The 23,014-nt window shown below is 50.7% G+C and overlaps 1 protein-coding gene and 1 pseudogene across 2 annotated transcripts in view; one reads left to right on the forward strand and one right to left on the reverse strand.

Moving 5' to 3' along the window:
* LOC139235145 (ubiquitin-conjugating enzyme E2 D4-like) overlaps positions 1–16,167 on the reverse strand; it is a 50,814-nt gene extending 34,647 nt beyond the window's left edge. The window contains exon 1 of one of the 2 annotated variants that reach the window (XM_070866367.1): positions 16,000–16,167. In XM_070866367.1, coding sequence (XP_070722468.1) covers positions 16,000–16,023 — 24 coding nt within the window. In that variant the 5' untranslated portion in view covers positions 16,024–16,167. Of the gene's footprint in view, positions 1–674; positions 770–15,999 lie in introns of those variants that run through there. The other variant, XM_070866366.1, reaches the window with a different exon arrangement.
* On the forward strand, positions 4,739–4,906 carry LOC139235239 (U2 spliceosomal RNA; annotated as a pseudogene).
* Positions 16,168–23,014: the final 6,847 nt, after the last annotated feature.

A 23,014-nucleotide genomic window follows, 5' to 3' on the forward strand; every position in this document is an offset into this window, starting at 1 on the left:
AGGAGTTGGATACTAGATTAAAAATCTCCGGTCTGCTACGTCTGCCGCATGCTGGGCGGATGAAGGAGGAAGTTTCAGAAAGTTAATTGGCAGTTTCAAGGCAGGCACAGGAGTGAAGGGTTCACATTCCTGGGGCATTGGAGTGATTTCTGGAACAATGGAAGGCTGTGCATTCATCTCGATGCTCTCAAGCACAACATTCTTCGCAATCAAACTCCAATTCTAAACTGGAGGCCCAACCCAAGCCCCCCCCACCCGCAAAATCTCTCTCTCCTCCACAACCCTCCCACAAATCTCTCGTCCCCCTCCCCCAACCTCCCCAAATCGCTCTTCCCCCCACCCTCCCCTCCAACCTCTCCCCCCACCCACCCCTTCAACCTCTCTTTCCCACCTCTTCCCCCCCAACCTCTCTCCCCTTCCAACCTCTCTTCCCCCCCCTCCAACCTCTCTCCATCCAACCTCCCCCTGCCGATACAGCCTTGCTCCGGCCGCCCATTGCCTCGGCCCTCAGGCGGCTGCCCAGCCGAGCCTGTTTGCCCGCTTCGGTGCCGTCGGGCCGGGCTCGGGCCCCGAGAGGCTGGCCGGGAAGCGGCGGCGGCGGCCGGGCCGAGCCTAGCCCGAAACCTCGGGCCCGCTCCCCCCGGCTCTCACTCCCCTCACCCGCGGCCCCTCACCTTCAGGATCCGCCTCTTCGCCATCCCCGCCGGCCGTATGCCCCACCGCGCCGCACAACGCGCTGAGGTCACTGATCCCCTGCCGCTCCGTAAACGCATGCGCGCCAGCACCGTCGCAATTGTCCACACATGCGCGGTAACATTACTCAGGCTGGAGGGGTTCCGTCCATCCGCAGAAACTGTCAGCACTTTATAAATCTCTAAAAAAAATAAATCTTCACTATCTCCTTCAGTGAAAAAAGTCCCAATACCATAGAATGGCACAGCACAGCACATGACCATTTGGCCCTCATTCCTGTGCTGGCTCTTTGAAAGAGCTACCAATTAGTCCCACACCCACTGCTCATAACATCAGAAATAGGGACACAAGTAGGCCTTTCAGCCCTTCGAGCCTGCTCCGCCATTCTGCTTCTGCTTACGCAGTTGAGGATGACGTCAATGTTCTCGACCAGGCCAATATCCTCAGCATCGAAGCACTGACCACACTCAACCAATTCCGTTGGGCGGGCCACATCGTCCGCATGCCCGACACAAGACTCCCAAAACAAGCGCTCTACTCGGAACTGCTACACGGCAAGCGAGCCCCAGCTGGGCAGAGGAAACGTTACAAGGACACCCTCAAAGACTCCCTGATAAAGTGCAACATCCCCACCGATACCTGGGAGTCCCTGGCCAAAGACCGCCCTAAGTGGAGGAAGTGCATCCGGGAGGGCGCTGAGCACCTCGAGTCTCATCGCTGAGAGCATGCAGAAACCAAGCGCAGGCAGCGGAAGGAGCGTGCGGCAAACCGGTCCCACCCACCCGTTCCTTCAACGACTGTCTGTCCCACCTGTTACCGAGACTGTAATTCCCGTATTGGACTGTAGTCACAAGAACTCACTTTTAGAGTGGAAGCAAGTCTTCCTCGATTTCGAGGGACTGTCTATGACGATGATGCTTCCACACTAAAGTGAGTTCTAAGGTGGCTGATGAGTACATGCGGGATCTACAGACTCTGTCACATGTGGGACAGGTGGTGTTTGGAGGGACGGGTGGGTGGGGTGCTTGGTTTGTCGTACACTCCTTCCGCTGTTTGTACTTGGCTTCCGCGTGTTCCCGGCGAAGAGACTCGAAGTGTTCAGCACCTTCTCGAATGCTTCTCCTCCATTTTGAATGGTTTTGGGCCAGGGTTTCCCAAGAGACGGTGGGGCTGTTACATTTTTTCCAGGAGGCTTTGAGGGTGTCTTTGAAGTGTTTTCTCTGTCCTTCTGGGACTCGCTTGCCGTGACGGAGCTTGGAGTACAGCGCTTGTTTCGGGAGTCTTGCAACAGGCATGCGGACAATGTGGCCCATCCATCAGAGTTGATTGAGCGTGGTCAATGCTTCGAAGCTGGGGATGTTGGCTTGAGAGAGAACACTGACTTTAGAACGCCTATCCTGCCAATGAATTTGCAGGATTTTGCAGAGGCAGCGTTGGTGGTACTTCTCCAGTGCTTTGAGGTGCCTGCTGTACATAGTCTATGTCTCAGGATGAATGGGAAATTGTTCAACCTCCGTTGCCTCCAGTCCAGAACCAAGGTTGTTCCAACCTCTGTCATTGAATACAGTATGCAGATGACGCTTGCATTTGTGCACACTCAGAGGCCGAACTCCAAACCATCATTGACACCTCCACTGAAGCGTATGAGAGACTTACATTAAGCATCTGTAAGGCAAAGGTTCTCTCCCAACCTGCCCCCCAATTATCAAGATCCACGACGAAACCTTGGACAGCGTGGACCACTTTCCATACTTTGGGAGTTTTTCTGTAAGCGAGGGCAGACATCGATAACGAAATACAACACCACCTTCAGTGTGCCAGTGCAGCCTTCGGTCACATATTATAGTCACTCTGCCCTAAAGGCCCCTTTACTACAAAAGAGGCTTTTTCCCATGGCCCCAGTCCAACACCCGTACCTTGGCCTTTGCCATTCTTACACTGAACCGATGTTGTGGTCACAAATCTTCTCCTACTCTCATCAGTTATTTGCCCCACTTCATCTCTCAGAACTAATTGAAGCAATTCTGCTTTCCTTGTTGGACAAGAACCACACACAGGTCTCAGCAGCAGTTCTGAATCCATTCCAAAAAACGGTCACCATGACCTTAATTTTAGTCTATCTGGGAAGAGAGAGAATCACCCGGTGCTATTGCCTCCTTGACCTTGCATATCTCTCTCAACGGTTTGCAGATCTCCACCATTTGGTGGCTTATAATGCACTGAGAATTGTACCGTTTCCCAGGTTGTGGGAGTCACTGGCAAGGCCGGCATTTATTTCCCATCCCTAGTTGCCATGAGAAGGTGCTGATGGGCCTTCTAGAACCAAAGCAGTCTGATAGAACCAATTGGCCATTGCGGAGGGCAGTTAAAAGTCACCCATGTTGCTGTGGGACTGGAATCACATATAGGCCAGACCGGGTAAGGACGGCAGGTTTCCTGCCTACAGGACATTAGTGAACCCGTTGAGTTTTTACAATCCGACAGCTCCAGAGTCAATTTCACTGAGACCAGAATTTAAAAAAAAATTTGCTCATGGAATGTGGGTGTCGCTGGCCAGGCCGGCATTTATTGCCCATCCCCAATTGCTCTCGAGAAGGTGGTGATGAGCCGCCGCCTTGAACCGCTGCAGTTCGTGTGGTGAAGGTGTTCCCACAGTGCTGTTACGGGGCAGTTCCAGGATTTTGACCCAGCGACGATGAAGGATGGTGTTCGACTTGCGCGCCTTGTTCCCATGCGTCTGCTGCCCTTGTCCTTCTAGGGGGGGTAAAGGTCGTGGGTTTGGGAGGTGCTGCTGAAGAAGCCTTGACAAGTTGCTGCAGTGTATCTTGTAGATGGTACACACTGCAGCCACGATGCGCCTGTGGTGGAGGGAGTGAATGTTTAAGGTAGTGGATGGGGTGCCAATCAATTGGGCTGCTTTGTCCTGGATGGTGTCAAGCTTCTTGAGTGTTGCCGGAGCTGCACTCATCCAGGCAAGTGGAGAGTATTCAATCACACTCCTGACTTGTTCCTCACAGATGGTGGAAAGGCTTTGGGGAGTCAGGAGGTGAGACACTCGCCGCAGAATACCCAGCCTCTGACCCGCTCTTGTAACCACAGTATTTATGTGGCTGATACAGCTCAATTTCTGGTCATAGAAATTTACAGCACAGGAGGAGGCCATTCGGCCCATTGTGTCCTTAATGTCATCCAGGTCTTGCTGCATGTGGGCATGGACTGCTTCATTATCTGAGAAGTTACGAATGGCACTGAACATCCCCACTCTGACATCATGATGGAGGATAGTCATTGATGAAGCAGCTAAAGATCCTTTATCCTCCCACTGCAGCCCAGCGGCGGGAGGATAAAGGAGCAGTGCCCGAGGCCAAAGAAGAAAGCAGCCCAGCGGCGGGAGGAGCGAGGCCCAGAGCCAGAAGCAGCACGAGCCGAGAGGTGTGACATCTCAGGAAAGCAGATAAGTGATTAGCTGGTTGGTTGGTGAGTATTTCTCTATTTCTCTGTTTTTAACCTTGGGGCATTGGTGTAATTTAAGAGCCACGATTTACAAAGTAAACATAGACAAGAGATATTTCTAAACTTAAAAAAAAAATTTAATTAATGAGGATAAGTTTTTAAGTTCTTTTCTGCTAAGTATTTCGTAGTCTATAAAATAGAGGGCAAGAGCTGATTGGTGAGTGGCTGCTGGGTGTGTTTTACTAAGTTTTAAAGTTTATTTCTGTTGGGTCGTTCTGAGTCTATTAACTAAAGGCATGGCAGGGCAGCTCAGTCCCGTGGAGTGCACATCCTGTGCCATGTGGGAAGTCCCGGATGCTTCGCATAGCCTGGACGACCACATGTGCAGGAAGTGTCACCGGCTGCAGCAACTTGAACTCCGCGTTTTGGAGCTTCAGCGGCGGCTGGAGTCACTGCGATGCATCCGCAAGGCTGAGAATGTCAAGGATAGCACGATTCTAGAAGTGGTCACCCCGCAGCTTAAATATGTGCAGGCAGAGAGGCAGTGGGTGACCAGCAGACAGAAGACGACGACTAGGCAGGTAGTGTAGGAGTCCCCAGAGTCCATCTCGCGTAGTATCTGTTCTTATCAGTTTAATATCCCCTATGGGGACCAAATATTGAATTGTTTTTTGGAACAGGGAGATGGAAAAGGGGCTTGCTCCGTCCACTCCACGCACCGACCTGGTATTGCAGTGTATCCAGGAACGGTGCAGCTTCCCCTCTCGGCCTTTTGGCTAAGATCAAGTGTAAATAGCGCAAAGTGATCTTTGGCGCTGGAGTTGATCTGACAAGAATTGGCAAAAAAAAACTCGCTCTCCAGCCAGTATTCTGTTCTGAGTACTGGTGAGGGCAATGGAGCCTCTGGGGAGTGCAGCCAGAGCCAAGTCCACGGCACCACGGGTGGCTCAGCTGCACTGGAGGGGGGGCGGGAGGAAGAAGAATGGAACAGCAATAGTGGTAGGGGATTTGAGTCAGGGGGACAGACGTTTCTGCGGCTGCAGACGTGACTCCAGGATGGAATGTTGTCTACCTGGTGCCAGGGTCAAGGATGTCACCGAGCAGCTGCAAGACATTCTGGGGGGGAAAGAGTGAATAGCCAGAGGTCGGGGTACATATCGGTACCAATGACACAGGTGGAAAGAGGGATGAGGTCCTGCAGGCAGAGTTTAGCGAGCTAGAAGATTAAAAAGCAGGACCTCAAAGGTAGTAATCTCCAGATTACTACCAGTGCCACGAGCTAGTGAGTACAGCAATAGTAGGATAGAGCAGATGAATACGTGTCTGTAGAGATGGTGCACGCGGGAGGGCTTTAGATTTCTGAGGCAGTGGGACCGTTTCTGGAGGAGGTGGGACCTGTACAAGCTGGATGGGTTGCACGTCAACGGAGCTGGGACCAATATCCTCACCTGGGGGGAGGGGGGGGGTTTGCTAGTGCTGTTGAGGAAGGATTAAACTAGCTTGGCAGGGGGATGGGAACTGGAGAATGGATTCAGTGGGGAGAGAAGCAAAGCAGGAATTGGGCAGCAGAAAGATGAAAAGTGAATTTGGAAGACAGAGGAAACAAGGTCTGGAAAATAAACAAGGGAGTTTGGCACATCACTAAACGGTATGTACTTCAATGCAAGGAGTATAGGGAATAAGGCAGATGAGCTGAGAGCACATTTGGGAGTACGATATTATAGCTATTACTGACACAGGGCTGAATGAAGGGCAGGTATGGCTGCTCAACATTCCTGGCAACAGGGTTTTCAGACGGGATAGAGAGGGGGTAAAAAAGGAGGGGGGTTTGCAGTATTAATTAAGGAAACAATTACAGCTGTGAGAAGGGATGGTATGTTACAGGGATCATCAAACGAGGACATATGGGTTGAATTGAAGAACAAAAAAGGGGCGATCACACTGCTGGGAGTGTACTATAGACCCCCAAGCAGTCAGAGGGAGATAGAAGAACAAATATGTGGGCAAACTGTTGCGAAGTGAAAAAACTATAGAGCTGTAATAGTGGGGGATTTCAAAGCCCTTAATATTAACCAGGAAAAACGTCGTGTAAATGGTACAGAGGGTGCGAAATTCCTAAAATGCATTCAAGAGAACTTCTTTAGCCAGTATGTAACAAGCCCAAAAGAGAGCGGGTGGTTCGGGACTTGGTTTTGGGAAATGAAGAGGGGCAGGTGGCAGGGGTATCAGTGGGAGAGCATTTTGGTGCTAGTGATCATAATTCAGTAAGATTTAGGGTAGTTCTGGAAAAGGACAAAGGTGGACCAGGAAACAAATTTCTCAATTGGGGTAAAGCCAATTTTGCCGAGCTGAGATGGGATTTAGCCAAAGTGGATTGGAAACGGCTACTTGATGGTAAATCAGTGTCAGAGCAGCGGGGGGCATTCAAGGAGGAGATCCTGAGGGTACAGAGCAAGTATATTCCCTTAAAAAAAAGGTTGGGGCTAAAAATCTAGATTCCCTGGATTTCAAGGGACATACAGCGTAAGATAAATAATAAAAGGGAAGCTTATGACAGATATCAAGAACTCAACACTGCAGAAACTTTAGAGGAGTATAAGAAGTGCAGGCGTGCAATTAAAAAAAGATATCAGGAAAGCAAAGAGCGAGCATGAAAGAATGTTGGCAAATAAAAATCAGAGAAATCCCAAAGATGTTTTATAAATACATTAAGAGCAATAGGATAACAGGAGAAAGAGTGGGGCCTATTAGAGACCAAAGAGGAAATGTGTGTGTGGAGGCAGAAGATGTGGGTATGATTCTTTATGCATACTTTGGATCTGTTTTCACAAAAGAGCGGTGCGATGCATACTTTGAAATGAGGGAGGAGTGTGAAATATTAGATGAGATAAACATAGTGAGAAAGGAAGTATTAAGGGACTTAGCAGCTTTGAAGGTGGATAAATTCCCAGGCTGTTGAGAAGCAAAAGAGGAAATAGCAGAGGCTCTGACCATCATTTTCCAGTCTTCTCCAGCTACAGGTGTGGTGTCAGAGGACTGGAGGACTGTTCATGTTGTACATTTGTTTAAAAAGGGAGAAAAGGAATGAATAAATACAGGCCCACCAGCCAACTTCGGTGGTGGGAAAATTATTGGAAAAAATCCTGAGGGAGAGGATAAATCTTCATATGGAAAGACATGGATTAATTAAGGACAGTCAGCATGGATTTATTAAGGGAAGGTCATGTCTGACGAACTTGACTGAATTTTTCGAGGAGGTAACCAGGAGGGTCGATGAGGGCAGTGTGTATGATGTAGTGTATATGGATTTTAGCAAAACTTTTGTTAAGGTCCCACATGGCAGACTGGTCACAAAAGTAAAAGCTCATGGGATCCAGGGCAAAGTGGCAAGTTGAACCCAAAATTGGCTCAGAGGCAGGAAGCAAAGGGTAATGGTTGATGGGTGTTTTTGTGACTGGAAGTCTGTATCCAGTGGGGTTCCGCAGGGCTCAGTGCTGGGTCCCTTGCTTTTTGTGATATATCAATGGCTTGGACTTGAATGTTGGGGGTATGATTAAGTAGTTTACAGATGACACTAAAATCGGCCGTGTGGTTGATAATGAGGAAGAAAGCTGCTCACTGCAGGAAGATATCAAACAACTGATCAGGTGGGCAGAACAGTGGCAAATGGAATTCTGTGCGATAATGCATTTGGGGAAGTCTAACAAGGAAAGGGAATACACATTAAATGGTACGACACTGAGAAGTGTAGAGGAACAAAGGGATCTTGGAGTACAGGTCCGCAGATCCCTGAATGTAGCAGGCCAGGTAGATAAGGTGGTTAACAAGGCATATAGAATACTTGCCTTTATTAGTCGAGGCATGGAATACAAGAGCAGGGAGGTTATGCTTGAACTGTATAAAACACTAGTTAGGCCGCAGCTGGAGTACTGTGAGCAGTTCTGGTCACCACATTACAGGAGAGATGTGATTGCACTGGAAAGAGTGCAGAGGAGATTTACAAGAATGTTGCCTGGACTGGAGAATTTTGGCTATGGTGAAAGATTGGAGATGCTGGGTCTGTTTTCTTTGCAACAGAGGAGAGACCTGATTGAGGTGTAGAAAATTATGGGGGGCCTGGATAGAAAGGACCTGTTTCCCTTGGCAGAGGGGTCAACAACCAGCAGACATAGATTTAAAGTAATTGGAGGTTTAAGAGGAGATATGAGGGGAAATTTCTTCACCCAGAGGGTGGTGGGGGTTTGGAACTCTCTGCCTGAAAGGGTGGTAGAGGCAGAAATCCTCACCATATTTTTAAAATACTTGGACGTGCACGTGAAGTGTCGTAACCTACAGGGCTACGGACCGAGAGCTGGAAGGTGGGATTAGGCTGGGTAGCTCTTGGTCGGCCGGTGCGGACACGATGGGCCGAAATGGCTTCCTTCGTGTTGTAAATTTCTAGGATTCTATGGTTGGGCCTAGGACACTGCCCTGAGGAACTCCTGCAGCTATGTTCTGGGACTGTGATGATTGACCTCTAACCATCTTCCTTTGTGCTCGGTGTGAATCTAGCCAGTGGAGACTTTTCTCCAATTCCCATTGACTTTAATTTTACTAGGGCTCCTTGATGCCGCACTCAGTTAAATGTTGCCTTGATGTCAATGGCTGTCACTCTCACCTCGTCTCTGGAATTCAGCTCTTTTGTCTATATTTGGACCAAGGCTGTAACGAGGTCCAGAGCAGAGTGCTCCTGGCGGAACCCAACCTGGGCATTGGTGAGCAGCTTAATGGTAAATGCCGCTTGATAGCACTGTCGACGATACTTTCCATCACTTTGCTGATGATTGAAAATAGACTGATGGAGCGGTAATTAGCCGGATTGGATTTGTCCTGCTTTTGTGAACAGGACATAACTGGGCAGTTTTCCATATTGTCGGATAGATGCCAGTGGTGTAGCTGTACTGGAACAGCTTGTCTAGAGGCGCGGCTAGTTCAGTAGCACGTGTTCAGTACGACAGCCGGGATGTTGTCGGGGCTTATAGCCTTTGCTGTATCCAGTGCACTCAGTCGGTTCTTGATATCATGTGGAGTGAATCGAATTGGCTGAAGACTGGTTTCTGTGTTATTGGGGGACCTCAGGAGGAGGCCGATATGGATCATCCACTCGCACTTCTGGCTGAAGATGCAACACTTCAGCCTTGTCTTTTGCACTCACATGCTGGGCTCCGCCATCCTTAAGGTTGGGGATATTCATAGAGCCTCCTCCTCCAGTTAGTTGTTTAATGGTCCACCACCATTCATGACTGGATGTGGCAGGACTGCAGAGCTTTGAGCTGATCCATTGATTGTGGGATCACTTAGCTCTGTTTATAGTATGCTACTTCTGCTGTTTAGCATGCATGTAGTCCTGTGTTTCAGCTTCCCCAAGTTGGCACCCCATTTTTAGGTAACCCTGGTGTTGCTCCTGGCATGCTCTTCTGCACTCCTCATTGAACCAGGGTTGGTCCCCTGGCTTGATGGTAATGGAAGAGTGAGGGATGTGCCGGGCCATGAGGTTACAGATTGTGGTAGCATACAATTCTGCTGCTGCTGATGGCCCACAGCGCTTCATGGATGCCCAGTTTTGAGCTGCTAGATCTGTTCTGAATCTCTCCCATTTAGCACGGTGATAGTGTCACACAACACGATGGATGGTGTTCTCAGTGTGAAGACAGGACTTGGTCTCCACAAGGACTGTGCGGTGGTCACTGCTACCAATGCTGTCATGGATAGATGCATCTGGACAGGTAGATTGGTGAGGACAAGGTCAAGTAGGTTTTTCCCTTGAGTTGGTTCTCTCACCATCTGCTGCAGGCCCAGTCTGACAGCTATGTCCTTCAGGACTTGGCCAGCTCGGTCAGTAGTGGTGTTACCGAGCCACTCTTGGTGATGGACATTGAAGTTCCCCACCCAGTGTACATTCTGTGCCCTTGCTACTCTGTGCTTCTTCCAAGTGGTGTTCACCATGGAGGAGAATGGATTCATCAGCTGAGGGAGGGCGGGAGGTGGTAATCAGCAGGAGGTTTCCTTTCCCATGTTTGACCTGAAGCCATGAGACTTCATGGGGTCCGGAGCCAATGTTGAGGATTCCCAGGGCCACTCCCTCCCGACTGTATACCACTGTGCTCCCACCCCTGGTGGGTCTGTCCTGCCAGTGGGACAGGACATACCCAGGGATGGTGACGGAGGAGTCTGGGGCATTGGCTGAAAGGTATGATTCTGTGAGTATGACTATAACTATGTCAGACTGTTGCTTGACTAGTCTGCCTTATAGCTCTCCCAATTTTGGCACAAGTCCACAGATGTTCGTGAGGAGGACTTTGTCGGGTCGACTGGGCTGGGTGTGCCAATGTCGTGTCCGAAGCCGGTGTCGGGTGGTCCGTCTGGTTTTATTATTATTGTTGTTTCTCGTAGCAGTTTTGTACAACTGAGTGGCTCGCTAGGCTATTTCACAGGGCAGTTAAGAGTCAACCATATTGCTGCGAGTCTGGAGTCACATATTGGGCAGACCGGGTAAGTGCGAAATTTCTTTCCCTGGGTTTTTATGATAATCTGATAGTTTCATCAAGTCCACTGTCAGAGGTGCTACCCCTCCCAGACACCCCTACACCCCAGGTGCTACCCCTCCCAGACACCCCTACACTACTCTTCGGAGTAGTTCCTCTGCCTTGGTCCCCACCTGGCATCCAACTCTCATCTGTGGCTCCAAGTAGCTGTAGAATGCACAGCGGCCACACCCCGGTAAACTGCTTCGACAGGCAGGCTAAACCAGATGAGGATAGCCGATGGGTATTATCCCTCGGTGACTTTCGGGACCTGCTCACCCCAGCATGTGAAGTCTGTTGCGGTGGATTGGGCGGAGGAAATCACATTTGATCCAACGGCCATGAAGGTGGAACAGCAATGCACTGTGGAGTGTATAGGGCATGGCAGAGCACAAAAGGCGTCATGGCCATCCACTGCAGCCAACGAAGTCTTCAGTTGTACCAAATCTTGGGCCACTGAAACCCGGCTTCTGCGGAGGAGAGTGTGGGACTGCCCCTGTGCACCGGCCTTCCCACTTTAAAAGCATCTCTGCACAGGTTTGTGCTAACCATCATCCAGCATACCAAGTCCTGCAGCGATGGGGGAGGGGAGAAGCGACATGGGGAGGTGATCACTGGGAGTCGTAGCCTCAAACCTGCACGTAGGCGGCCTGTGGGCAAGTGGTCATTCGACTCTGTATCCAGGGCAGCAGAAGAACCCGGCAGCACCCCGGCGACTGAGCAGCCCTCTTCGGACAGCACTGCTCACCCTTTATAAGGGAGGGGCCTAGAAAAGGTGGCCCAAACATTGCCTGCCCTTCTATCAACTGGCCAGTATACCATGGCTGGCAGTTCAACCCATTCTGTAGTCGAAAATACAGCAACAGTCGAAAAATTCATAACACAAGAAAACTTCTTCTCGGACAATGGAACGTTCGCACACTCTTAGACAGAGCTGACACTACAAGACCGGAAAGAAGGACTGCCTTATTGCAAGAGAGCTGCAGCGTTATAACATCGATATAGCGGCTCTGAGCGAGACAAGACTTGCAGAGGAGGGCTGCGTGAGTGAACTAGGTAGCGGCTACACCTTCTATTGGAAAGGCAAGGCAGAGATTGAGAATAGGATCCACAGAGTTGGCATAGCAGTGAAGACTTCTCTTATGCAACAGTTTCCGAATCTGCCTGAAGAGATTAACGAAAGACTTATGAAACTGCGTTTCCCCCTGAATGCCAAGCGCCACATCACCAATATAAGTGCTTATGCACCCACCCTTCCAAGCTCCGATGAAATGAAAGAGAGGTTCTATGAAGATCTAGACAGACTGGTCAGGTCCACACCTGCTGGGGACAAGTTGATCATCCTGGATGAGTTCAACGCACGAGCTGGAAAAGACAGCAAGCGCTGGAAGGGAGTCATTGGGCAGCACGGCACAGGAAAATTAATCAGTAATGGCCTCCTCCTCTTGAGTACGTGCGCAGAGAACGACTTGACTATCACAAATACTCTATTCAGGCAGGCCGACAAGTACAAAACAACTTGGATGCACCCCAGGTCTAAGCAATGGCACATGATAGACCATGTCATTGTAAGAAGGGGTGACATCAAGGATGTAAAAAATCACAAGAGCCATGCGGGGAGCAGAATGCTCGACAGATCACCGTCTAGTCAGATCCACTCTCCAGCTGTACATTGCTCCACTTCAGCGCAAGCGTCCAAAACCGAGCAGAAGTGCCTTTAACACAGCTAGGCTGAAACATCAGTGCTACTGTGAGCAGTTCCAGGATGACCTCGATAACAGGCTGATGTCTCACGGACCGCTCATCGGCAACACCACACAGAAGTGGACAGAGCTCAAACAGATGGTGACAGACTCAGCAAAGACAACTCTTGGACTTAAAAAGAAGGTACACCAAGACTGGTTCGATGAAAACAACGTTGAGATCTGCAAGACGCTGGATGAAAAGAAAAAGCATACCGAGAATGGCAAAATGACACTTCCTCAATTTCCAAGAGGGACTGCTACAGACACATGCAGAGCAAGGCACAACGAGACCTTCACCAGATGCAAGATAAATGGTGGCAGACGAAAGCAGAGGAAGTGGAACATTATGCTGAAACTCACAATCCCAAGATGTTCTTCAGCGCCATCAAGTCAGTCTATGGACCATCAAAACCCAGCACTACTCCACTCCTTTCAGCAGATGGCAGCACTTTGATCAAAGACAGGACTGGCATAAATCAGAGGTGGATAGAACACTTCAGTAAGCTTCTTAATCGACCTTCAACAGTGAATGAAGAAGCACTTGACTCCATAGCCCAGCAACCTATCAAAGAAGATCTTGATCACAGAAAGTAGTTGAGGCCAATTCACTAAATATATTCAAAAGGGAGTTAGATGAAGTCCTTACTACTCGGGGGATCAAGGGGTATGGCGAGAAAGCAGGAAGGGGGTACTGAAGTTTCATGTTCAGCCATGAACTCATTGAATGGCCTACTCCTGCATCTATTTTCTATGTTTCTATGTTTCCTCCCAGAATGGACGAAGTAAAGAAAGCCATCAACCAGATGAGTACTGGAAAGGCTCCAGGAAAGGATGAAATGAATCCCTGCTGAAATCTACAAGGCAGCAGGCCCAGCAACTCTCGAGGCCTTTCATGACATAATAACTAGCATCTGGGAAGATGAAGACATGCCACAGGAATTCCGTGACGCTATGATAGTTTCCCTCTACAAGAACAAGGGCAACAAAGCAGACTGTGGCAACTACAGGGGAATATCGCTTCTGTCCATTGCTGGGACGATCATCACCCGCATAGTATTGAACTGACTCATAGCTAGTGTCTTAGAAGTAAATCTTCCAGAAACACAATGTGGTTTTCGACCTGGTCGGAGCACAGCACTCACAAAAGTGCAGGAGAAGTGCATTGAGCAGAACATGGACCTGTACGCTGTATTTATTGACCTCACTAAGGCCTTTGATACTCTCAACAGAGCAGCGCTGTGGTCAATCTTGACGAAACTTGGGTGCCCAAGGAAGTTTGTCCACATCATTGAGCTGTTTCATGACAACATGACAGGTGAAGTGCTCTCAGACGGCACAACCGCGGCCCCATTTGCCATCTCAAATGGAGTGAAACAAGGTTGTGTACTCGCTCCAGTTCCGTTCAACCTATTCTTTACCTGCGTCTTGAACTATTCCATAAAAGACTTGGAGTTTGGGGTCTACCTGAAATATCGATGAGATGGTTCACTGTTCAACCTCCGCCGCCTTGCTGCAAGGACCAAAGTACGGAAACGACTCATCCTAGAGGCACTCTTTGCTGATGACTGCGCCCTTATGGCACACAAGGAGAGTGACCTACAATTCATACTCAGCAAATTTGCTGAGGCAACAGAATTGTTTGGCCTAACCATCAGCCTTAGTAAAACCGAGGTTCTCTATCAGCCTGCCCCTGGCACCACAGCACCTGCTCCCACAGTCTCCATCGGCAGTATACAACTAAAGTCAGTGGACAGCTTCAAGTTACCTTGGAAGCGCCGTATCAAGTGATGGGTCCTTGGACAAGGAGACTGATGCAAGGATCTGTATAGCCAGCCAGGCACTTGGTCGCTTGCGCACTAAGGTGTTGAGTCACCACCACATCCGACTGTCAACTAAACTGTTGGTGTATAGAGCAGTCGTTCTCTCATCTCTCCTTTATGGATGTGAGACCTGGACACCCTACAGGCATCACATCAAAAAGTTGGAAGCTTTTCATATGCGCAGTCTCAGATCTATACTCCACATACGCTGGCAAGACTGGGTGTCAAACTTTGAGGTTCTGGAGAGAGCACAAGCAACTAGCCTCGAGGTGATGATCATGCGAGCCCAGTTCCAGTGGGCTGGACATGTCACCAAAATGGATGAGTCAAGGATCCCTCGTCAGCTTCTTCACAGCGAGCTCTGTGAAGGTCAAAGACACCAGGGGCGCCCCCGCAAGCGCGACAAAGATTGCATCAAGGCTAACCTCCAGTACTGTGGCATCCGACCAAAAGACCTCGAGAATACAGCAGCTAATAAAATCCAGTGGCGAACCCTCACGAGGACTGCCTGCCAGATCTTTGAAGAAAGCCGATGTCAACGCCTGCGGGACACTAGAGATAGACGACATCAGGTGGCAGCACTGTCAGCATCAGGCACATCGAACTTCCCTTGTCCGACGTGCAAGAGACTATGTGCATCCAGAATTTGCCTATACAGCCACTTGAAGACACATGCCATTGGTGATTAGCACATCAACGTCTTTGTTGGATACGACAGACTACCAAGATAGTTTCATGATCAGCATTGCTGATATTAGCTTATTATTCCAGATTTATTTAACTGAATTTAAATTCCAGCCACCGTGGTGGGACCTGAACTAACGTCTCTGGATAATTAGTCCAGACAGCTGGATTACTCCCCACTAACATAACCACAATGCTACCGGACCCGTTTCCAGATTTAAAAAACTGAATTCAAAATTCTCAGACTGCCACCGTGGGATTTAAACTCACCTTCCCCAGATTATTAGTCAGGCCTCTAGATTACAAGGGGAGAGATTTGGATGGGTACATAGGTCCCTTAGGAGAAGGGAGGTTTAGAGAGGGGATTCCAGAGCTTAGGGTCCAGGCAGCTGAAGGCACGGTGGGTGAAGAGAATGGGGGGAAACCACTCGCCCCATCGCAGGCCACTTTCCCCCAATTCCGACCCCGAGTCCCCCCATCCCTCCACCGTGACCCCTGACCTCGCCCTCTGATCCTCTGCTCGCCTCTAGGGTGTGAATGGAAGAGGGGCGGGATCACTGGGCCGGCCTGGGATTTGGGGTCTGTGGCCTGGGGGGGTTGGGAGCCCCAGGGGGGGTTGGGGGCCCCCGGAGGGGGTTGGGGGGGCGTTGAGGGCCCCGGGTGGTTGGAAGTTGGGGGGGGCTGTGGCCTGGGGGGGGTATTGGGGGCCCCGGGTGAGGGGTTGGGGGCCCCAGGTGGGGGGTTCGGGTGGTTGGAAGTTGGGGGGGGGGGCTGTGGCCCGGGGGGGGATTTTGGGGGCCCCGGGTGGGGGGTTGGGGTGGGTTTGTGGCCCCGGGGGGAGGGGGGTTTGTGGCCCCGGGGGGAGGGGGGGGTTGTGGCCCCGGGGGGAGGGGGGGTTGTGGCCCGGGGAAGGTTTTGGGGGCCCGGGGGGAGGGGTTGAGGCCCAGGGATGGGGGGGGGGGGTTGTGGCCCGGGGAGGGTTTTGGGGGCCCGGGGAGGTGGGTTTGGGGGCTGGGCCGGCTCCTCCTCGGCCTCGCTTACCTTGTTGATCCGTTTCTTCGCCATCGCCGGCCCCGCGCATCGACAGAATGAGCGCCAGGACGCATGCGCAGTGAGTAGCAATCAAGCTACGCAGCGCAGATTGGGCGACGGCCAATATCGCGGGAGAGCTGCGCCCAACCGGGCACGGGGAGAGACAAAGGTCGCCGCAGCGATTCTCCTTCCGGGATTAATTCGAAGTTCTCCTGTCGCACCAGCAGGTGGTAGCAGCGGCCGCAGAACCCGGACTGGAGTCAGCACTGCACTGGACTGGACTGCACAGCCTGAGCACCCACAATATCTGCTCTCCAATCTCCATCCTCTCAACAAAGGAAGGCAGCACTACAACAGTGCAACACTGCCTATGTTATGAAACTGGCAGCAACCGGCTCCTGAGCAATGAATTCCATCCCCAGTCTGTGCTGCAGTAGTTCATCTTAAGCAGAGCTATCAGCACAATCAGGGTAGGGACGGTTAAACCCTTTCTGACTGCTTCTTCAAAAAAGTGCAGGGGATCTTTTACATCCACCTGAGAGGAAAGACGTGGCCTCAGTTTAATATCCGAAAGATGGCATCTTTGACAGTGCGTCATTCCCTCAGTACTGCCCCTCCGACAGTGCGGCGCTCCCTCAGTACTGCCCCTCCGACAGTGCGGTGCTCCCTCAGTACTGCTCCTCCGACAGTGTGGCGCACCCTCAGTGCTGCCCCTCCGACAATGCGGCGCTCCCTCAGTATCTCATTGCCGATTGTGGGAGCTTGCTGCGTGCAAATCGGCTGCCTCGTTTCCTTCATTACAGCATTGTCTGCGCTTCATCATAGGCAGTCCCTCGGAATCGAGGAAGATTTGCTTCCACTGTTAACATGAGTTCTTAGGTGGCTGTACAGACCAATACGAGAACCACAATCTCTGTCACAGGTGGGGCAGATAGTCGTTGAGGGTGGGACAGGTTTGCCGCACGCTCTTTCCACTGCCTACGCTTGATTTCTGCATGCTCTCGTCGACGAGACTCGAGGTGCTCAGCGCCCTCCCGGATGCGCTTCCTCCACTTAGGGCGGTCTTTGGCCAGGGACTCCCAGGTGTCAGTGGGGATGTTGCACTTTATCAGGGAGGCTTTGAGGGTGTCCTTGTAACGTTTCCGCTACCCATCTTTGGTTCATTTGCCGTGAAGGAGTCCCGAGTAGAGCGCTTGCTTGGGGGGTCTCGTGTCTGGCATGCGAACTATGTGGCCTGCCCAGTGAAGCTGATCAAGTGTGGTCAGTGCTTCAATACTGGGGATGTTGGCCTGGTCGAGAATGTTGGTGTGTCTGTCCTCCCAAAGGATTTGTACGATCTTGCGGAGACATCGTTGGTGGTATTTCTCCAGCGACTTGAGGTGTCTACTGTACGTGGTCCATGTTTCTGAGCCATACAGGAGGGCAGGTATTACTACAGCCCTGTAGACCATGAGCTTGGTGGCAGTTTTGAGGTCCTGATCTTCAAACACTCTCTTCCTCAGGCGGCCAAAGGCTGCACTGGCACTTCCGTTTCGGACGCCCCCAAAAGTACGTCACCATTCTCCGCCTGCTCCACGACGACATGCAGGCCGTGATCCTTACCAACAGATCCATCACAGACTCAATCCACGTCCGGACCGGGGTCAAACACGCCTGTGTCATCGCCCCAACCCTCTTCTCAATCTTCTTCGCTGCCATGCTCCACCTCGCAGTCGACAAGCTGGAGTGGAACTAAACTACAGAACCAGTGGGAAGCTGTTCAACCTACGCCATCTCCAGGCCAGGTCCAAGACCACCCAACCTCTGTTGTCGAGCTACAGTATGCGGACGACGCCTGCTTCTGCGCACACACAGAGACTGAACTCCAGGACATAGTTGATGTATTTACTGAGGCGTACAAAAGCATGGGCCTTACGCTAAACATCAGCAAATCAAAGGTCCTCCACCAACCTGTCCTTACCGCACAACACTGTCCCCCAGTCATCAAGATCCATGGTGCGACCCTGGACAACGTGGACCACTTCCCATATCTCAGGAGCCTCCTATCAACAAGAGTAAGCATTGACAATGAGGTCCCTCAGTATTGCCCCTCCGACAATGCGGTGCTCCCTCAGTACTGCCCCTCCGACAGTGCAGCGCTCCCTCAGTACTGCCCCTCCGACAGTGCGGCGCTCCCTCAGTACTGCCCCTCCGACAGTGCGGCGCTCCTTCAGTACTGCCCCTCCGACAGTGCGGCGCTCCCTCAGTACTGCCCCTCCGACAGTGCGGCGCTCCCTCAGTACTGCCCCTCCGACAATGCGGCGCTCCCTCAGTACTGCCCCTCCGACAGTGCGGCACTCCCTCAGTACTGCCCCTCCGACAGTGCGGTGCTCCCTCAGTACCTCCCCTCCGACAATGCGGCGCTCCCTCCTTCCTGCACTGGGAGTGTTGGCCTGGATTATGGGGCTCGAGTCTCTGGAGTGGGACTTGAACCCACAATCTTCTGACTTGGAGGGGAGAGTGCTATCCACTGAGCTATGACTAAGACGATCTATTGGAGATTCCCCAAGACCTCTTTCTTTCGAATTGAGCACTCAACACGTACCTAACTCTGATGCAGCCTCAAAAGGCGGTGGATTTGTTTCCCTTAGGGTGGGGGTTGGGGGAGATATTTTCTGAGTTTATGTTGCTGCATTTCCAACCTATCAAGAACCCAGATTGGAGAGCATGACCCAGTGACCCCATGGTGTAACCAGGCTGACATTTATCGTAGTGAAGGTTAATGTGTGTGTGAAATAATAATGTTTGGAGGGAAATGGGCAATGGACAGGGAAGTGATAAAATGATCTATTTAGTCAAATCGACCTGCCAAGTATTTCAGATGAATTTATGCAGCTAACACATTTATTTTTAATTCACTCAGGATGTTGGCATTGTTAGCCAGGTCAGCGTTTATAGCCCTTCCCTAGTTGCCCCAAGAAAATGGTGGTGGTGGTCCTTCTTCCTTGGTCCGTGTGGTGAAGGTGCACAAGCAAAAAGTGACAGAGGATAGTGCACAGAGAGATAGTGTTATGTATGCAACACCTTGTAACCAACATTCTACCGCCATCAGAGGGCGCATCTGTTGGAGTCCCAAGGGATCCCAGCATCCCTTGGGAGCACTGTATATAAGCAGGCCTCCCATGCTGTGCCAACACTCTGGAGTCAGAATAAAGAGCCTAAGGTCACACTTACTCAAGTCTACAGTACTCAGTTACATTGCTTTATTTGAGACATAACAACTGGCGATGAGTAATAGATAACGAACCATCACGTGAAAATGCAGAGAACTGTTGGTATCTTGGAGAAATTCTCAGAGGGTGACGATTGGGAAGCCTTCATGGAGCGACTCGACCAATACTTCGTGGCCAACGAGCTGGAAGGGAATGAGAACGCTGCCAAACAAAGGGTGATCCTCCTCACCGTCTGCGGGGCAACAACCTATGGCCTCATGAAGAATCTTCTTGCTCCAGTGAAACCAACAACCAAATCGTATGAAGAACTGTGTACACTGGTCCAGGAGCATCTAAATCCGAAGGAGAGCATTCTGATGGCAAGTGATCGATTTTATACATGTCAACGGTCTGAAGGCCAGGAAGTGGTGAGTTACGTCGCCGAACTAAGGCGCCTTACAGGACATTGTGAATTTGATGGATTCCTGGAGCAAATGCTAAGAGACTTTTTTGTGCTTTGCAAACTATTCACTGTTGAATCACCAAAGCTGAGCAAAGCCATAACGACAGCCCAGGCATTTATGTCCACCAGTGATAAAACCAAACAAATTTCGCAGCATAAAGATGCATCGGCAAGTACTGTACACAAAGTAACGTCGTTTTCAGGCAGGAATGCAAATGGCAGAACATACACACCTGCAGCTGCACGACCTCAGATGACTCAGAGTCCACCATCAAGTATGAATGCGAGGCAATTAACATCTTGTTGACACTGCGGAGGTAATCATCAAGCCCATCAATGCCGCTTCAAACACTATGCATGCAAAGGCTGTGGAACAATGGGACACCTCCAGCAAATGTGCAGACGAGCTGCAAACCCTGCAAACCACCACGTTGCAGAGGAAGACCGATCCATGGCGGATTAAACTGAACTAGAGACTCGAACCGAGGAGGCAGAAATGTACGGGGTACACACCTTCACCACAAAATGTCCATCAATCATGTTAAAAGTTGAACTGAGCAGAATTACAGTATCCATGGAATTGGACATGGGTTCGAGTCAGTCTATCATGAGCAAAAAGGCCTTCGAGAGGCTGTGGTGCAACAAGGCACAAAGGCCCAAGCTGAGTCCTATTCATGTCAAGCAGAGAACTTACACCAAAGAGCTGATCCCTATAATTGGCAGTGCAGCAGTAAAAGTCTCCTATGATGGAGCGGTGCACGAAATACCATTATGGATTGTACCAGGAGATAGTCCCAAACTGTGTCGACAACGTCTCATGTGCCCAGGTTTTGAGCAAGTTCCCTAATATGTCCTTACTATACAGTATAAATGCACACGAGGCCCATCTTGAAAGAAGGTGACTCTGTGACCAGTAACCTTTATTAGCCAGCACTGAAGTGATGAAGGTGGGTAGAGCTTCCCCTTTTATACCTGAAAGTCCAGGTTAGGAGTGTCTCCCACAAGTTCACCACCTTGTGGTCAATGTTCTCACGGTGTCCAACTTCGGTCAGTTTATACATGGGTTACAATGACAGTTGATTACATGACATTACTCCCCCCCAAAGTCTCTCTGGTGGTTTACGCTCCCTTGTAGAGCGCCTGAGTTGGGGCTCCGGTTGTTGGGCACTGGCCTGAGTGTCTGCTGTTTGCGGTGCCTCAGGCCTATCTGGACTGCCCACAGTGACTGGGCTCTCCTCCATTTGGTTCCGGTGTTCGGTCACCTGTGGAGGAGTGAACTCTACATCGTGTTCTTCCTCTGCTTCTTCTGTGGGGTTGCTGAACCTCCTTTTTGTTTGATCCACGTGTTTGCAGCAGATTTGTCCATTGGTAATTTTAACTACCAGAATCCTATTCCCCTCTTTGGCAATCATAGTGCCTGCGAGCCATTTAGGCCCTGCAGCGTAGTTGAAGACAAAGACAGGGTCATTGACATCGATACATCAATGCATTCCTGTCGTGGTAGTCACATTGTGACTGGCGCCTGCTCGCAACAATTTCTTTCATGGTGGTGTGTATAAGGGATAACCTGGTTTTGAGCGTCCTTTTCATTAGCAGCTCTGCGGGTGGGACCCCGTGAGTGAGTGTGGTTGGGATCTATTGGCCAACAGGAGGCGTGATAAGCGGCTTTGTAGAGAACCCCCTTGGATTCTGAGCATCGCCTATTTGATTATCGGCACTGCACGTTCTGCTTGGCCGTTTGAGGCCGGCTTGAATGGTGCCATTCTGACATGGTTGATACCATTTCCTGCCATGAAGTCCTGGAATTCAATTATGTAAAGCACAGGCCATTGTCGCTGACCAAGACGTCTGGTAGACCATGGGCGGCGAACATTGCCCGTAGACTTTCTACCGTGGCAGAGGATGTGCTTGACTTGAGAATGTCACACTCGATCCATTTGGAGTAGGCATCTACTACAACCAAAGACATTTTTCCCATGAAAGGACCTGCGTAGTCCACATGGATGCATGACCATGGCTTGGTGGGCCAGGACCAGGGGCTAAGGGGGGCTTCCCTGGGCGCATTGCCCAGCTGGGCACACGTGTTGCACCTGCGAACACAAAGTTCCAGGTCTGCATCTATCCCTGGCCACCAAACGTGTCACCTGGCAATTGCCTTCATCATGACAATGCCCGGGTGCTCAATGTGGAATTCTCTGATGAACATCTCTCTGCCCATCTGGAGCATGACTACTCGGTTTCCCCATAGTAGGCAATCGGCCTGAATCGAGAGTTCATCCTTGCGCCTGTGAAATGGTTTGAATTCCTCAGGGCATGCCCCATACATGGCTGCCCAGTCCCCTTTCAGGACACATTTCTTGACTAAAGACAGTAGCTGGTCTCTATTTGTCCAGACTTTAATCTGACGGGCTGTCACAGGTGAGCCTTCGCTTTTGAAAGCTTTAACAGCCATGACCATCTCAGCAGCATGCTCGGTTGCCCCCTCAGTGGTGGCTAGTGGGAGCCTGCTGAGCGCATCGGCACAGTTTTCGGTGCCCGGTCTGTGCCAAATTGTATAGTCATAGGCGGCTAACGTGAGTGCCCACCTCTGTATGCGGGCTGATGCATTTGTATTTATGGCCTTGTTGTTGGCCAAAAGGGACGTTAATAGTTTGTGATCTGTCTCCAGCTCAAATTTCCTGCCAAACAGGTACTTTTGCATTTTTTTTTACAGCATATACACATGCAAGCGCTTCCTCTTCTACGTAGCCCCGTAGCCCCGTTCTGCCTGGGACAGACTTCTGGAGGCATAAGCTACCGGCTGTAACTGACCCTTGGCATTAACATGCTACAACACACACCCGACCCCATAGGATGACACGTCGCACGTTCAAACAAGTTTCTTACATGGGTCATATAGCGTTAACAGAATGTTGGAGCATAACAAATTGCGTGCTCTATCAAAAGCCCTTTACTGGCTGTCCCCCAGACCCATTCACGACCTTTGCGTAGGAGCACATGTAGCGACTCTAACGGTGTGCTCAATTTGGGAAGAAAGTTACCAAAATAGTTCAGGAGCCCCAGGAATGAACGCAGCTCCATCGTGTTACGGGGTTTGAGTGCTCTCTGGATCGCTTCTCTTTTGGATGCTGTAGGTCTGATCCCGTCTGCTGCTACCCTCATCCCCAGGAATTCTACCTCTGGAGCTAGGAAGACGCACTTCGCCTTTTTCAGTCGTAGACCTACCCGGTCCAGTCTGCGTAGCACCTTCTCCAGGTTGCGGAATTGTTCTTCAGTATCGCGACCCGTGATGAGGATGTCGTCTTGAAAAACCACTGTCCCTGGAATCGATTTGAGGAGGCTGTCCATATTTCGTTGAAAGATCGCGGTG

The sequence above is a fragment of the Pristiophorus japonicus genome, chromosome 22 (assembly GCF_044704955.1).
Source record: "Pristiophorus japonicus isolate sPriJap1 chromosome 22, sPriJap1.hap1, whole genome shotgun sequence".
Classification (NCBI taxonomy): Eukaryota; Metazoa; Chordata; class Chondrichthyes; family Pristiophoridae; genus Pristiophorus; species Pristiophorus japonicus.